At 36.8% G+C, this 15,367-nt stretch overlaps 1 protein-coding gene across 1 annotated transcript in view; it reads left to right on the top strand.

Moving 5' to 3' along the window:
* ROCK2 (Rho associated coiled-coil containing protein kinase 2) overlaps positions 1 to 15,367 on the top strand; it is a 133,766-nt gene that overhangs the window by 106,017 nt on the left and 12,382 nt on the right. Inside the window, exons 19-31 of the mRNA XM_039231051.1 lie at positions 116 to 276; positions 797 to 981; positions 4,547 to 4,616; positions 5,498 to 5,601; positions 5,763 to 5,949; positions 8,068 to 8,161; positions 8,281 to 8,375; positions 9,168 to 9,347; positions 9,532 to 9,700; positions 11,931 to 12,001; positions 13,164 to 13,252; positions 13,655 to 13,733; positions 15,099 to 15,360. Coding sequence (XP_039086982.1) covers positions 116 to 276; positions 797 to 981; positions 4,547 to 4,616; positions 5,498 to 5,601; positions 5,763 to 5,949; positions 8,068 to 8,161; positions 8,281 to 8,375; positions 9,168 to 9,347; positions 9,532 to 9,700; positions 11,931 to 12,001; positions 13,164 to 13,252; positions 13,655 to 13,733; positions 15,099 to 15,360 — 1,746 coding nt within the window. The remainder of the gene's footprint in view (positions 1 to 115; positions 277 to 796; positions 982 to 4,546; positions 4,617 to 5,497; positions 5,602 to 5,762; positions 5,950 to 8,067; positions 8,162 to 8,280; positions 8,376 to 9,167; positions 9,348 to 9,531; positions 9,701 to 11,930; positions 12,002 to 13,163; positions 13,253 to 13,654; positions 13,734 to 15,098; positions 15,361 to 15,367) is intronic.

Raw genomic sequence — 15,367 nt, 5'->3', positions numbered from 1 at the left:
GTTAAAAGGTTTTAAGCCAGCATTATTTACAGTAATTTTCATAGTATGGGGTCATGCATTTGATATGCTTTTTTGGTATGTGAATGCATAATTGTGTCCATTGTTGTGACAACAGAAATGGAGAAAAAGCTCTCAGAGGAAAGGGCGTTAAAGCAGAAGGTGGAAAACCTGTTGCTGGAAGCTGAGAAGAGATGCTCTATATTAGACTGTGACCTCAAACAGTCCCAGCAGAAGATAAATGAACTCCTTAAGCAGAAAGATGTGCTAAATGAGGATGTGAGTATGAAGTTTACTAAAAAGTAACAATAAATTATGTGAGGAATTCATAGTCCACTTAGGTTTATCTGTAATGTTGACTTCATAATTTAAAATTTTTTCTTAAAGTATTATGCTTTAATTTTACTGAATTTGGATGATACCCTAAATGAATCATTGTTAAAAGTTTTTAAGTTATTTTTATCCTAAAGGCCATATTTTATTAAAAAAAGAGGACATCAGAAATACAAAAGTTATTTTACTGTGAAATGAATTAACTGCCTAAGGACAAAAATCTCTTATGCATGATCATATTTGCTGCAAGCTTCATTGATAAGAAAAATCAAAATAATGGAGCTCCTTGGTGGCTCAGTGGTTAAGCGTCCAACTTCAGCTCAGGTCATGATCTTGTGGTTCATGAGTTCCAGCCCCGCATCGGGCTCTGTGCTGACAGCTCAGAACCTGGAGCCTGCAACATTGAAAAAATGTTTAAAGAAAAATAAAAATTATTTATATAACAAGTATACAATTTATTTTTTAGATTAGAAACTTGACATTAAAAATAGAGCAAGAAACTCAGAAGCGCTGCCTTACACAAAATGACTTGAAGATGCAAACACAGCAAGTTAACACACTAAAAATGTCAGAAAAGCAGTTAAAACAAGAGAATAATCATCTCATGGAAATGAAAATGAGCTTGGAAAAGCAGAATGCTGAACTTCGAAAGTAAGTAAATTGTTTGAGACAAAGGTTTATTAATATGTATGACTGTCCACATGTAAATTATCTTCATTTTGGTTTTCCTGGGAATTTTCTTACGATTACTTCATTTTCTTGACCACATTTGCTCTCTTTTTCTGTTTAAGTAATGTGTTGAGTGCCACTCTTACCCTTTAAGATTATATTTGCTTCCCCAACGAGTTTTTACTACTTCTACCTGTTGCCTTCTCTGTAAATGAATAACCCAAGTATCATTAGGCATTTGAGGAAAGTCTTCAGTATGAAAGAGAAAGACTGTGATAAAGAACAAAGAAACATACCCCCAGATGAGAAGTATAGCAAGGAAAGAAGAGGAAGATACAGACCAAAAAAAGCCTATTGGTAATAGTTAGTATTGATCAAAACTTTTAGGAGATACAGGGGCGCCTGGGGGGCTTAGTCGGTTAAGCGTCCGACTTTCGCTTAGGTCATGATCTCGTGGTTCGTGGGTTCGAGCCCCCCGTCGGGCTCTGTGCTGACTGCCAGCTCAGAGCCTGGAGCCTGTTTCGGAGTCTGTGTCTCCCTCTCTCTCTGACCCTCCCCTGCTCGTGCTGTCTCTCTCTCTCCTAGAAATAAATAAAAATATTAAAAAAAAAAAAAAAAAAAAAACCTTTTAGGAGATACTACTTTCGTTAAACAAGAAGTGACTTAATCCAAAAAAGGCAGCCAGAATAAGAAAGAGTTGTTAAAGATTAAAAATGACTGCATATACATTTATTAGGATGGTTTAAAGAAAAATTCAAAGAAATCTCCTCAAATGGAGTAAGAGGGAATGACATAGAAGACACGTGGCCCAGGACCTCCAGCGCCAGAAAGAAGTCTAGAGAAACCCAAGCACAGGAATTATTAAAGAAATAATAGAAAACAGTTTCCCTTGGCTGGAAGCGTAGATTGAAAGGACTCAATAGAAAATAAGTGAAAAAAGACCCACATTTGGACATGTTCTTATGAAATTTCAAAAGCAAGAGGAGGAAGGGTGGGCGGGAGGATTGCAGTTCTCGTCGCAAACCGCGGAGGTTGTGTGGTTTGTGGTCGATGGAGGAGGCAGCGAGGCGCATGTGGCGGAGGCCCATGCTGCGGCTGTTAGAGGAGCTGCGGGAGGGTCGGGGTGGGGAGAGCCAGCCTCTCGCTCTGGCGGCAGGCAGTTCGCTAGTACGAGTTTAAGTTTGTGTCCAGAAATGAGCTGAGATGTGGAGGTAGTTCTCATTAGAGCAACACAAATGCCACAGAGTGAATTCCTCCAGGGGAGTGAGGTGAGGGTGTGAAGAGGTGTGGATAAGGAGCCTGCGGCCATTCTTGATGGTTTTTTTCTGTGCTCTTCTGCACTTTTTAATTGTAACCATGTGCATATAATGGGTTAAGTTTTTGAAAAGTACTTTTAAATACCTAATAAATGTTAGGTTTTTAAAGTTACATGTAAATGAATGATAGCAGCTCTTTAAGGATATTAGAATTATATTGCGGTTTGCTGCAAATGAGCTTAGCTGGTGATGAGATCATTTAAAAAATTAACCTTTCATATATTATTAATTAGCGTCTTTCCCATTTTTGACTCAGAAAAATTAGAATTCTCACTTTTAATAGCAGGCACCTCTGTGATAAAATACAGATATAACACAGATAAATGACATTGAGTGATAACTTTTTTTATGTGGAGGTTTTAAGAGCTGGTAAGTAAACAAAGTGACCAAATTATTAAATGAGAATAAGAATAAAAGCCTTCAGTAATATACAGATTGAAAACAATATGATTAAATCATTTGATCTGAGTCTTTCTTGCTATGTATGTTTTTAAATATTTAAGTGGTATTTAAAGGTTTTCTCCCTGTAAAATACTCAGAACTGTATTTAAAAAAAAAGAAAACAATATATGTTCCTATTTATGAATGCAGACATAGTTCATCTCTCCAGAAAGAATAGACTGTGATAGTTTATTTATCCTTCTATGTCTCCTCCTAAGTACATCTGTACAGTGTTTATAGGGTTGGGATTTTTATAGATTTTGGAGTTTTTTTGTTTTTTAATTGTATCACATATGTGGTGGTGTTCTCCAGTTTGCTTTTTCACCTTAGGTTTGAGTTGGAATAACTGTAATTTTTATGTTTTCTTAATAACCCTAGGATTTGGGGCACCTGGGTGGCTCAGTCGGTTAAGTGTCCATCTTTGGCTCAAGTCATGATCTCATGGTTTGTGAGTTTGAACCCTACATTAGGCTCAATGCTGTCAGCACAGAGCCTGCTTCAAGATCTCCCTCTCTCTCTGCCCCTCCCCTGCTCATGCTCTCTCTCTCAAGAATAAACATTTAAAAAAAACATTAAAAAAATTTATTTCAATACAACATCTTACATAGGTTATTAGGCTCACTTTTTATTTTTTATTTAAATTTTTTTTTATTGAAGATGTATGCATACATATATGTAATATGCATACAGAAAAAACACACAAATGTTAGTAGAGCTCAGTGAATTTTTACAGAATATACAGGTCTGTGCAATTTAAACGTCAACATTTAAACATAAAAATTTGTGCTTCTTTCCTCCTCTCTGGCCCCTTCTCAGTCATTTCTTCACTCATCCTGAGATAACCACTTCTCAGGTGCTCTTTTACTTCTTCTAGGTAGCTGGGCAGAAATGGCTGATCACAGTGAATGTGTGAGAAGATGTAATTTACTGCCACCGTTCTAATACATCACTGTTTGGTCTCAGGCCTCCCTTACACTCTTAAAAATTATGAAGGTGTTGATGTGAGTGGTACCTAATATTTTTTGTGTTAGAAATCAAAACTGAGAGGGGCGCCTGGGTGGCTTAGTCGGTTAAGCGTCCGACTTTCGCTTAGGTCATGATCTCGCGGTTGGTGGTTTCGAGCCCCGCGTCGGGCTCTGTGCTGACTGCCAGCTCGGAGCCTGGAGCCTGTTTCAGTCTGTGACTCCCTCTCTCTCTGACCCTCCCCTGCTCACGCTGTCTCTCTCTCTCTCTCTACTAGAAATAAATAAAACATTAAAAAAAAAAAATTTAAAAAAAAAAATCAAAACTGAGAAAATTTTATTTACTTATTTATTTATTTTAAATGTTTATTTTGAGAGAGAGCAAGCATGAGTTTGGGAGGAGCAGAGAGAGAATCCCAAGCAGGCTTCATGCTATCAGCGCAGAGCCCAATCTCAGGCTTGAACCCATGAACTGTGAGATCATGACCCGAGCCAAAACCAAGGGTTGGACGCTTAACTGACTGAGCCACCAAACTGAGAGAATTTTAAAACACAATAGCATACAGACACATTTCATTAGCTGTTGGAACAATGACATATGTTATATCACTTAATAAAAGAGTCTATACCCACTAGTGAGAGGATGAGAATTAAAAAAAAAAAGAAACAACACAGTGATTATTAGTATTATGAAAATAATTTGACCTCTTGGGACTTTTTTTTTGAAAGGGTCCAGGGATGCCCAGTGATTCCTTAGACCACATTTCAAGAGATGCTGGTTTAATATGTGTGTAGCTTATTTGAACCTTTGCTTTAATGTCCCCACAGAGAACGTCAAGATGCAGATGGGCAAATGAAAGAACTGCAAGATCAGCTTGAAGCGGAGCAGTACTTCTCAGTAAGTTCCAGATACATTAGTTTGAAAACTGTTGTATTTGTAGAATTAAAAAAGTTTGTTTGCTGCAGAGTGAGGAAAATAATTCTTGTCTTTAGGATGGATTCTTCTAGCAAACATCAGACAGAGGTTTGGGTAGGATGGTTTGTGCGCCACAATTCATATTGAAAGGAGCTGGGCAAATGACTATTGATAGCTTAACAGAAATCTATTATCATTGCTAGAAAAATAGTTCTAAGCACATCAGTAAAGTTTGTTTAAAAAATATTTTTCACAAATTGTCATTTTAATATTTGTACTTTTTTAGATCCGTTTCAAAATATGAAAGTAATGTCATCTATTGCATTTAGGCCAAAAGAATTTTCTTGTCTAAATTGATAATAGATTTCTTTGCCTCTTTATTTATCCTACCAATCTATGTCATTTAATGAGAAATTCTGACATCCAGTTGAAATCAAGCTTCTTAGGTTGCCTGGATGTCTGTTGAGCGTCCAATTTCAGCTCAGGTCATAATCTCACAGTGTGTGAGATTGAGTCTCAGCACAGAGCCTGCTTCAGATCCTCCGTCTCCCTTTCTCTCTGCCCCTCCCCCACGCTCTCACACGTGCCTGCGTGCTCTCTCTCCCAAAAATAAAAAAAAATTTTTAAATATTTTTTATATCAAGCTTCTAAGTTATTAGCAGAACTTTTATTATTTAATTGGTTGATTACCAGAAAAGCCCGCTAACCTATTAGCTTGCTCAGAGGCCCAGCATTACTCAGTGTGCAGGAACATACTCGTGTTCAACTTGACTTTTTGTCTGGATAGACTTTGAATGTAGAAATAATGCTCCTGATGATGGTGATATGGTGGTGACATGTTTCTGTTCTCTTTTGCTATTTAGACCCTCTATAAAACACAAGTGAGAGAACTTAAAGAAGAATGTGAAGAAAAGACCAAATTATGTAAAGAATTACAGCAGAAGAAACAGGAATTCGAGGACGAAAGGTACAGACCGAGATCCTTGTCTCTTTTGCTGACAGCTGTGCATGCTGCTCCTAGAACAGTACCTGCTGTACCCTTAGTAAGAATTCGCCGATGACGTGTATTAGAAAGTTGGATGTCCTGGTGGAAATTGAACATGAAAATGATGTATCATTAAAATGTAGGGACTCCTTGGCTGCTCAGCTGGAGATCACCTTGACCAAAGCAGACTCCGAGCAGCTGGCTCGTTCAATTGCTGAGGAGCAATATTCGGATTTGGAAAAAGAGAAAATCATGAAGGAACTTGAGATCAAAGAGATGATGGCTAGACACAAACAGGAACTCACTGAAAAAGATGCTACAATTGCATCTGTAAGTAAAAATTTTAGTTCTTTTTTGATGTTAATCAAATTAGTATGTCATAAATCTTCTTTAAAAGCACTTCTAGGAAAGTACTGTAGATAGAAATGAAAAATTGTGTATACTGGCTATGAGAATTTCTATCCAGTTAACTGCTAGCTTCTCAGTGTTGTTTGACAGAAAGAGGCTGAAGAAAAGAACTGCTTACAATGGCTCTGCCTGTTGGTAAATTCAGAGTGAAAGGACTAAAGGGAGAGGGAAATGCCAAAAGCAGAAAACAGTATAAACCATTTTTTCTTGTTAAACAAACCTTAGTTCAAAAGAATCTTGAAACTACCATGAAGGTAGTCATATGCACGTTGAAAAAAAATTATAGTGCGGAATTCAAAGAGAAGTAAAACATCAAGCAGTTGCATTTGTTTTGTCAGTCATCCGGGTCATTAAAATGGTACGTTGATTAGAAAGTGTGGCATTGGAGCAGGGATGTTTATTTCTGTTCAGTGGCAATAAGTAGGGAGGCCAGAAATAGACTCCTGCACATAAAGAACTTGGTCTGTGATGGACACATCGGTGGGGAAGATACAGATGCAGCAAATGGTTTGGGAGGGCTGTGTGGGAAGGAATAGCGTTAGATCCTTACCTTTTACAACGTAATGAGGATAAATTCTGGCTATCTTAAAGATCTAAAGATGAAAAAGAAAAACTCTAAACAGAGCAAAATTCGGAACTTAACTGTGGCAGAAGACAGCGGACTGCAGGGAGAAGACACTTGTAATGTTTTCATTAAACAGGGGGTTTGTATTTAGAACACACATGGCACTCTTGAGGCCAATAAGACATAGTTCACCAATCCAAAAGAAAAGTTGGCCAAAAGAGAAAACCCTAAAGATATAAGCAGATACTTAACCTAATTACTCTTTAGTAAAGGCTAGATAAAATAACTTTGAAAAACTATTTCATATTCATTACAATGGCAAAATTCAGTATCTGACTACTTTCAAGTGTTTGAAGGATGTGTGGAAAATGACATTCTTATTTAAAACTATGGGGAGTATAAATCTAGTATGGCATCGTATATATAGTATATATATTGGCAATTTAAATATTTATTTATTTTAAATAGTTTAAATGTGAAAAATTAAATATTCATATAATCCAAAGAAAGTTTAAATATGGTGGAGGAATTCAGGTACATTTTTTATGACAGCATAAATGTTTGTAATGGGAAAAATTCAAATGTCTTATCAGTTAGTCTTCTCAATAGATGAATGAATGGATAAATGAAATGTGGTAGAAGATGGAACTGTCATATCAGTTAAGATGATTTAATTAGATTTTAGATATCAACAGTTTCTTTTTTTAAGTTTATTTTATATGAGAAAAGTGTGCACGCTTGAGCAGGGCGGGGTGGGGGACAGAGAGAGAGAGAGAGAGAAAGAGAGAGAATCCCAAGCGAGCTCTGCACTCTTAGCACAGAGCCCAGTGCAGGGCTCCATCCCACAAACCACACAAGATCATGCTTGAGCCAAAGTCTGAGGTCAGTTGTTTAACCAACTGAGCCACAGGTGTCCCAACAATTTAAAATCACATAAAACCACGCTATCCATTATGTGTTTGTAATAAAAGTATATAATCATTGATGAGAAGGATGAACACATAATTCACAATAAAATTTCTTGGGGGAAGGAAGAATAGGAATAGGATTTGGAGACAGTAAAAAAGTATGTGTCAGCTTTTTTAGTAAAATTTTACTTTGTTTTAATGTGTACTGAAAGAAATACTACAGTTAAAATTTTGTTTATTCTGCATGATGAAATGCAGAGATCAGTTATGGCATTTGTTTTTTAGTTTATTAAATGTTTTTCTCATTAAAAATACCACTAAGGATTTTTGACAGAAGGGCAGTGTTTTTACCTCCTGGAGTGTGTATGAAGTCTATTATGGTTAGTGAAGTTTTTACCGAGGCTGAAGTTCGATAAGGTTCCACAAAGCCACGAAGTGTAGAGATAGATGTACTTAGAAAAATAAGAGTTTTAGCCATATTCTAGGATATTTTCATTTTGAATAATTGCTTTATAACTTAGATTTTATAAATTGTGATATGATTTTTTTCTCTGCTTTCATTTTTAGCTTGAAGAAACTAATAGGACACTAACTAGTGATGTTGCCAATCTTGCAAATGAGAAAGAAGAATTAAATAACAAATTGAAAGATGCCCAAGAACGTATGTATGAACAAAGAATAAAGTTTACCTTTTTTCTTAAGGTTTACCTTTTAAATATACCTAATGTTTTCTCACTTGCTGTAATTATTAATATAATTTTTACATTTTTCGTATTTCAGAGCTATCACGGTTGAAAGATGAGGAGATAAGTGCAGCTGCTATTAAAGCACAATTTGAGAAGCAGCTATTAACAGAGAGAACACTGAAAACTCAAGTATGTGTAATAAACTCTAAATATGATTTTGAATTGTTTTTAGTTTTCTCTCTTTCTGCATTTTACTTCCAGTATTAACAGGTTGGCTGTAGCAGCCATTGAATGTATTGGTATTTCTGAACCATCACAATTACCTCATTTTTGCCAGATTGGAAGAAGCTAGGTTTGGTTAACATTGTCCAATTCAGTGTTTACTTTAAGTTTCCTTAATTTTTCCGTATGGAATCACATTCCCTCTTAACTTTTTATTGTAATCTGGTAAGTTTTTCTGCTTTTAAGAAACTAAAGAGAGTGAACATTCACTGACCCTGAGAAAGGGTTAGTCTGAAAAGGCACCTCTGTTGAACATCCTCTGCTCACTCTTACGGTTGTGATGCTGTGGGTGTCTTCGTGGGTCCCACCTGCTTGGCTCTCTGGTTGAGCATACTGTATTTTATTAGTGTGAGGCCAGTGTAGCGTTCTCTTCCTCTAAGATAAAAGTAGAGCTGGCTCGTGAAAGTCTCTCTAGGAACTAAAAACTCAGAGTAGTAGAACGTGACATTAGATCAAACCTGATGTAATTTAAATATTTTAAGTTATAGTTTTCAGAAAACATGAGAGTGAAAAACAAATGTAGGTTGGAGAAGAGTAGTGAGCAATGGAGGGTATATTACTTAATGTAGACAGTGTTTCTGTCACCCTGTATGTGTAGGGAAGGGGATTATTAGTGGTCCTGCAACTTGCTTTGGTAAGTTACCAAGAACCATCAACGTATTTTATTTGATTACTTACTTATGTTTGTGTTTTTATAAGGCTGTGAACAAGTTGGCCGAGATCATGAATCGAAAAGAACCTGTCAAGCGTGGTAGTGACACTGATGTGCGGAGAAAAGAGAAAGAGAATAGAAAGCTACATATGGAGCTTAAATCTGAACGTGAAAAGTTGACCCAGCAGATGATCAAGTATCAGAAAGAACTGAATGAAATGCAAGCTGTAAGAATACTTTTTGAACTCTAGATTGAAGACTTCTTTTTAAGAAGTAGACTTATTTTCATGTCTGCATATATTTTATTGGTTATAGGATATAATTGTTACTTCATAATTGTTATTGAATTAAGAAGCAAAATTATGAGGTATATGGCATCAAATTAATTTGATGTAATTTTATTTCTTATAGCAAATAGCTGAAGAGAGCCAGATTCGAATTGAACTGCAGATGACACTGGACAGTAAAGATAGTGACATTGAGCAGCTGCGGTCACAGCTCCAGGCCTTGCATATTGGTCTGGATAGTTCCAGTATAGGCAGTGGGCCAGGGGATGCTGAGGCAGATGATGGCTTCCCAGGTACGGATTTCTTTTCAGCTCTTAGGTTATTTTATTAAAAGACGTTGCCTTAAATATAAAGCAGTTGATTGTTTTAAGCCTTGTGATTGACCTGCTCCTGAGAAAAATGTTTGTCATTTCTTTAAGAAAAACCTCCTTGGAGGGGGGATTCAAATGACAGTTTAAATTTACAGTGTTTCTTGATTTTTGACAAACATTTTTGTGAGAAAATGCAAAAGAAAATTCCACGTATTTAGTTATTTAAATTAGTTCTTTATATATTATGGGAAGCTCTCTTTTCAAGTTTTCATTTTATTTTCTCTTAACTTCTTTCTGCATTCTTACTTTCATGTCGGATGTTTAGTTCATATCTCTCAGTCACGCACTATGGAATCCATGTCATTCACCTACCAACGTTCCTCTACTTCTCTCAATATTGCCACTAAGCCTTCCAGCTCTCATATGCTTCTTGACTCTGATTCTGACTCAGAAGAAGAATCTTTGCCTTACTTACCTATTTCATCGGAACCTAACGGTACAGGTGATACCCTGAAAATCTTTCTCACCTTTGGGGTTTTTCACCCTCCCCTTAATTTCAGACCTTTTGCAAAATTTTCCTAACATTAACTAACTATTCACTAACTCTAACAAATTCCTCTGGCCTCCGTTAAAAAGAAAGTGCTGCATGAACAAAGGAGTTTTGAAGGTATTGTCACATGGCATTGCTATTATATTTGACAGACTTATTTTGTCAACTTTATATCCTTAAAGAGCATATGGTTTCATCCATTTTCCACCAACAAGAAATTCTCTCTGAAGTTTCATATCAAGAGTGACAGTACAAAAAAAGACACAGACTGTTTGAGAAGATGTATTTAGGCTTTCATGGAGCGCTTAGCTAGTGAACATCGTGTTAAGCCTTAAAAGACAGTTCAACTCAGTCTCGGCCCTGAAGGCACTTAGAGTTTAAATGAAGAAATCAGAGGGAAAACATAAAATCACTATGTTTAACACAAAGTTAGTATAAGTACAAAACCATGTTTAATGTAAATGCCCCACAAAATTAGTGTAGGAGCAGCTAAATAGGAGGTAAAATTTAATCTCTTACTAATTGAATGCAAAGTGAAATAGCCATAGTTTTTTACATTGTTGCCACATTTCCCAGGTATAAAGCAGAATAAATCATAAAAGTAATTGTATTGAAGTCTTAGATTTTAGCAGTAAAATTCAGTCTTGCTCAGATTGTTAGAGATCATCTGATTTAGTCCCTTAAGTTGGCATAAGACCACATCCAGACAGTTAACATTATATGGGCTGTTTTTATGAATGTTTGTTTGTTTGTTTGTTTTGGAGAGGGAGAGAGAGTGAGCAGGGGGAGGGCAGAGAGCGGCACTCCCAGGACCTGAAGCCTGACAGCACTCCTGCCGCAGAGTCTGCAGGTGGCTGATGTAAGAGAGCGCCCGCAGGGGCTGGGGGCAGAGCGGGCAGAGCGGGCAGAGCGGCGCCCTGGCGCGGCCGCCTGTGGGGTTGCAAGAATTAAAGAAAGTCTATGGACGTACCTAACACAGCTCAGTAAGTGATTATTAGAATAACCTCCAGAAACGCTTGTTTGCCCTTAGTTATTTCAGTAAATGATACTGATCAAATGCCATTGGAACAGATTCTAAGGATTCAGGCAGTTTCCTTTGTTGAACTAGAATTTTACCAATTTTGCGGTTTTGGAATTTAGAAATCTTTTGGTTATATTGCTCTGTAATTTGCACAACTTTATTTCATCTCATTTTAGCCATTTTAAAAATCCATTTTCTCTAAACATGTAATTTCTAACTTAAAAGGTTTTCTCTTTGAAGAAGATATATGCAGTAAATCCATAAGTAGGCCTTCTTCCGAAGGAAGAATAAAGAATTCTAATATAGTTGTATCAGTGAGAATAGAGAACTGCTTCTCTTGTTTTGCAGCTTTTCTGCTGAACTTTGCAGATGCATGAGTTTAATCAGCAAGGGGCATTTGACTTTATAAACTATAGCATATGTATTTCCAATGTGGTATAACCTTGATTTTGTTTTGTGTTCCATAACTTGCTTATACTGATCCTGCATTATTATTATACCCTGGATAATGATGAAACAGTGATAAATTCTGAGGGGCATATTTGATTTATTCTGTAACCTTTCTATTAAAATGTTGTTATAGTTCTCATTTTCTTAGGAGAATTATTATATTTATTCTCCTATTTTGTGCTTATTTCCAGAATCAAGACTGGAAGGATGGCTTTCATTACCTGTGCGAAACAACACTAAGAAATTTGGATGGGTTAAAAAGGTGATTGGTACTTTTGAATATGCTTCTTTTATTTTGCTTTTGGTTTGGCTGTAACCATTTTACTTTGTAGTTGTAAGATATATATAATTAGAACGTTTAGACACATAAAACTTTGGACTTTGATTTGGAATGATGTGATTTTATGTATCTTTGTGAATAAAACCTTTCATTATTAATGTGTTGTTAAGAATAAAACAGGTTTTGATGTTAGGAAACCAGAAGCCTATTGACTTTGGTGGTTTGCTATTTCAATGGGAAAACAACTGTGTATGATAGAAAGACCTATTTATTGATCTTATGATGTTCATTTCTAATAAATATCTTAGTCTATTCAGGCTGCTGTAACAAAATAGGCTGGGTAGTGTGTGAACAATAGAACTTTTATGTTTTCACAGTTCTGGGGGGCTTCAAGTCTCCAGATCAGGACGCCAGATGGTTGGGTTCTGGTAAAGGCCCTCTTCCAGGTGCAGACTTCTTGCAGGGTTCTCACATGGTGGAAGGGGCTAGGGATCTCTCTGGAGCCCCTTTTGTAAGGGCACTAATCCCATGCATGAGGGCTTTGCTCTTATGGCCTATTCACCTCCAGAGCCCCCTCCAGTAGGTGTTAGGGTTTAACATAAAAATTTGGGGGAACACAAACATTGAAACCATAGCAACAAGGCTATCTGTGTTACTGGATTTTTTTTTTTTTAATTTTTAAAATGTTTTTTATTTATTACTGAGAGAGAAAGAGAGAGACCGTGAGCAGGGGAGGGTCACAGAGAGAGGGAGACAAAATCTGAAGCAGGCTCCAGGCTCTGAGCTACCTGTCAGCACAGACCCCGACGCCGGGCTCGAACCCACTAACCGTGAGATCATGACCTGAGCTGAAGTCGGACACTTAACCAACTGAGCCACTGAGGCACCCCTGGATTTTGAAGCTAAATCTAAAGAATACTTTAATTAGTATCCTCCCCAATTTGCTTATTTAAGATATATGCAAACTATACATTTGTTGTTATTTTAAAGAAGACTTTTTTTAGGATATAATGAGAACTGTTTAGTTATTTAACTTAGGTATTAAATGATTTTTGTTGGTGTAGAATTTGTTTTTAAAGAGAATAAAAAAATAAATGAGGTATATATTAACTTCAGTCATTAATTCCCTCCCTCTCTTTAACAGTATGTGATTGTGAGCAGTAAGAAGATTCTTTTCTATGACAGCGAACAAGATAAAGAACAATCTAATCCTTACATGGTTTTAGATATAGAGTAAGTGTTTTTATTAGAATCTTTAGAAACTTCCACTTTGAAAGTAGAAGAGAAATGTGACCTTTTTTGTCAAGTAGCGCTATTTATATACAGATACATGGAGATCGTATAGCCCTACAGTACTGTTGTTACATTTTCTTATATTTGCTTCGTAAAGATGAAAGTCTGGTATATAGAGTTAGCTAAAACATATGTTGTTTCCTGAAACCAATTAGAAAATTTCTGATTTCCTGGAAACACTCAAAATCTCAAGGAGCGATTGCATTAATAGAACCAAGGTATCCTCTGACCTTCTAACATGGGTCACAGTAGTCCTTTTTAACTTACAACAGAAGTGTAGGATAACTAATGTAATTTGATCCTTTAGTAATATTTTATTCCTTTATTAAAAATCTTTTGTAGCAAATTATTTCATGTCCGACCAGTTACACAAACAGATGTATATAGAGCAGATGCTAAAGAAATTCCAAGGATATTTCAGGTAAACAGCCTTCTGTGTCTTTCATGCTTATTCTGTTTGGATACATCTTTATTCCTCTCCATCTTATTTGATAAAGTCTGTAGTATTTTTACATCCTGTTTCTCGCCTTTGCTTTCCTTTTGTTCAAGGTTCATTGTGACATTTTTATTTTTTTAAATTTTTCTTAATGTTTATTTGAGAGTGAGAAAGACAGAGTGTGAGTGGGGGAGGGGCAGAGAGAGAGACACACACACAGAGTCTGAATGATGCAGGCTCCAGGTTCTGAGATATCAGCATCTTAGAGCCTGATATGAGGCTTGAACTCACAAACCGGGAGATCATGACCTGAGCCAAAGTCGGACACTCAGCCGGCTGAGCCACCCAGGCGCCCCTCGTTATGACATTTTTATTTTTATTTTTTTTAATGTTTTACTTATTTCTGAGAGGGAGACAGCGTGAGCAGGGGAGGGTCAGAGAGAGAAGGAGACACAGAATCTAAAACAGGCTCCAGGCTCTGAGCTGTCAGCACAGAGCCCGACATGGGCCTTGAACCCACGAACCGTGAGATCATGACCTGAGCTGAAGTCAGCTGCCCAACCGACTGAGCCACCCAGGCTCCCCTCATTATGACATTTTTAAACCATATGCTTTCTCTTCTGTTTCTGATTTTATGCTCAGCTCTCTAGAAAGTTAAAAAAGTTGCTTATGAAGGTAAACTTTGCACCCAGTAGCCCTTTTACTTCCAACTTAAAGTGAAGCCACGTTTCCCTGCTCTAGTTCCATTTTAAAATTAGTCAAACCAGCAGTCACTGAGTTCCTTCTGTACAAAAACCGTTGTGCTTGGGGTACTGCGGGAGAGGTGGCCACTTATTTCCTGGATGCTTATAATGTTTATTTGGAGTGTATTACACATCCTTTCCTCTTTTCTTCCTCAGCTGTCCAAATACAAATCTTCCCATTAGGGTTGTGTTTGCAGTTATCACCCAGCTGTCCATTTTTGAGAACCAGAGCATCAGTTTGTATAATTGCCACATCCCGTCAGGGGACTGACTTGAACACTCCCTCCCAGAAAAACTTTCTAACACCCATCAAGTGAAAATTCACCTTTTGGCCTGTTCTGATAAAATTGCTAAAACATAGTAAGATCTCCTGGATAAAATAAGGAGGCACATTTGAACAAGATAGATTTTTTTTTCTGAAATGTGAACCAGGTGACTGTCTAATGGCTTTTCTCATATAAGCTTTTGATTAGACAGAATCTAGTAATATTTGAATGTCATTTTCTTGTCATTGAATAATTTAGGGTAATTTTATTTTATTTACACTGTAAAAATTACTACATAAAACTGTTTGGATATCATTCATTATTCTTTTTGCTATTTATAGATTCTGTATGCCAATGAAGGAGAAAGTAAGAAGGAACAAGAATTTCCAGTGGAGCCAGTGGGAGAAAAATCAAATTATATTTGCCATAAGGGACATGAATTTATTCCTACCCTCTATCATTTCCCAACCAACTGTGAGGCTTGTATGAAGCCATTGTGGCATATGTTTAAACCCCCTCCTGCATTAGAGTGCCGTCGCTGCCATATTAAATGTCATAAAGATCACATGGACAAAAAGGAGGAGATCATAGCACCTTGCAAAGGTAAATA

The sequence above is a fragment of the Hyaena hyaena genome, unplaced genomic scaffold, assembly GCF_003009895.1.
Source record: "Hyaena hyaena isolate Hyena2069 unplaced genomic scaffold, ASM300989v1 scaffold_53, whole genome shotgun sequence".
Classification (NCBI taxonomy): domain Eukaryota; kingdom Metazoa; phylum Chordata; class Mammalia; order Carnivora; family Hyaenidae; genus Hyaena; species Hyaena hyaena.
This window is presented reverse-complemented; position numbering and strand designations above follow the sequence as displayed.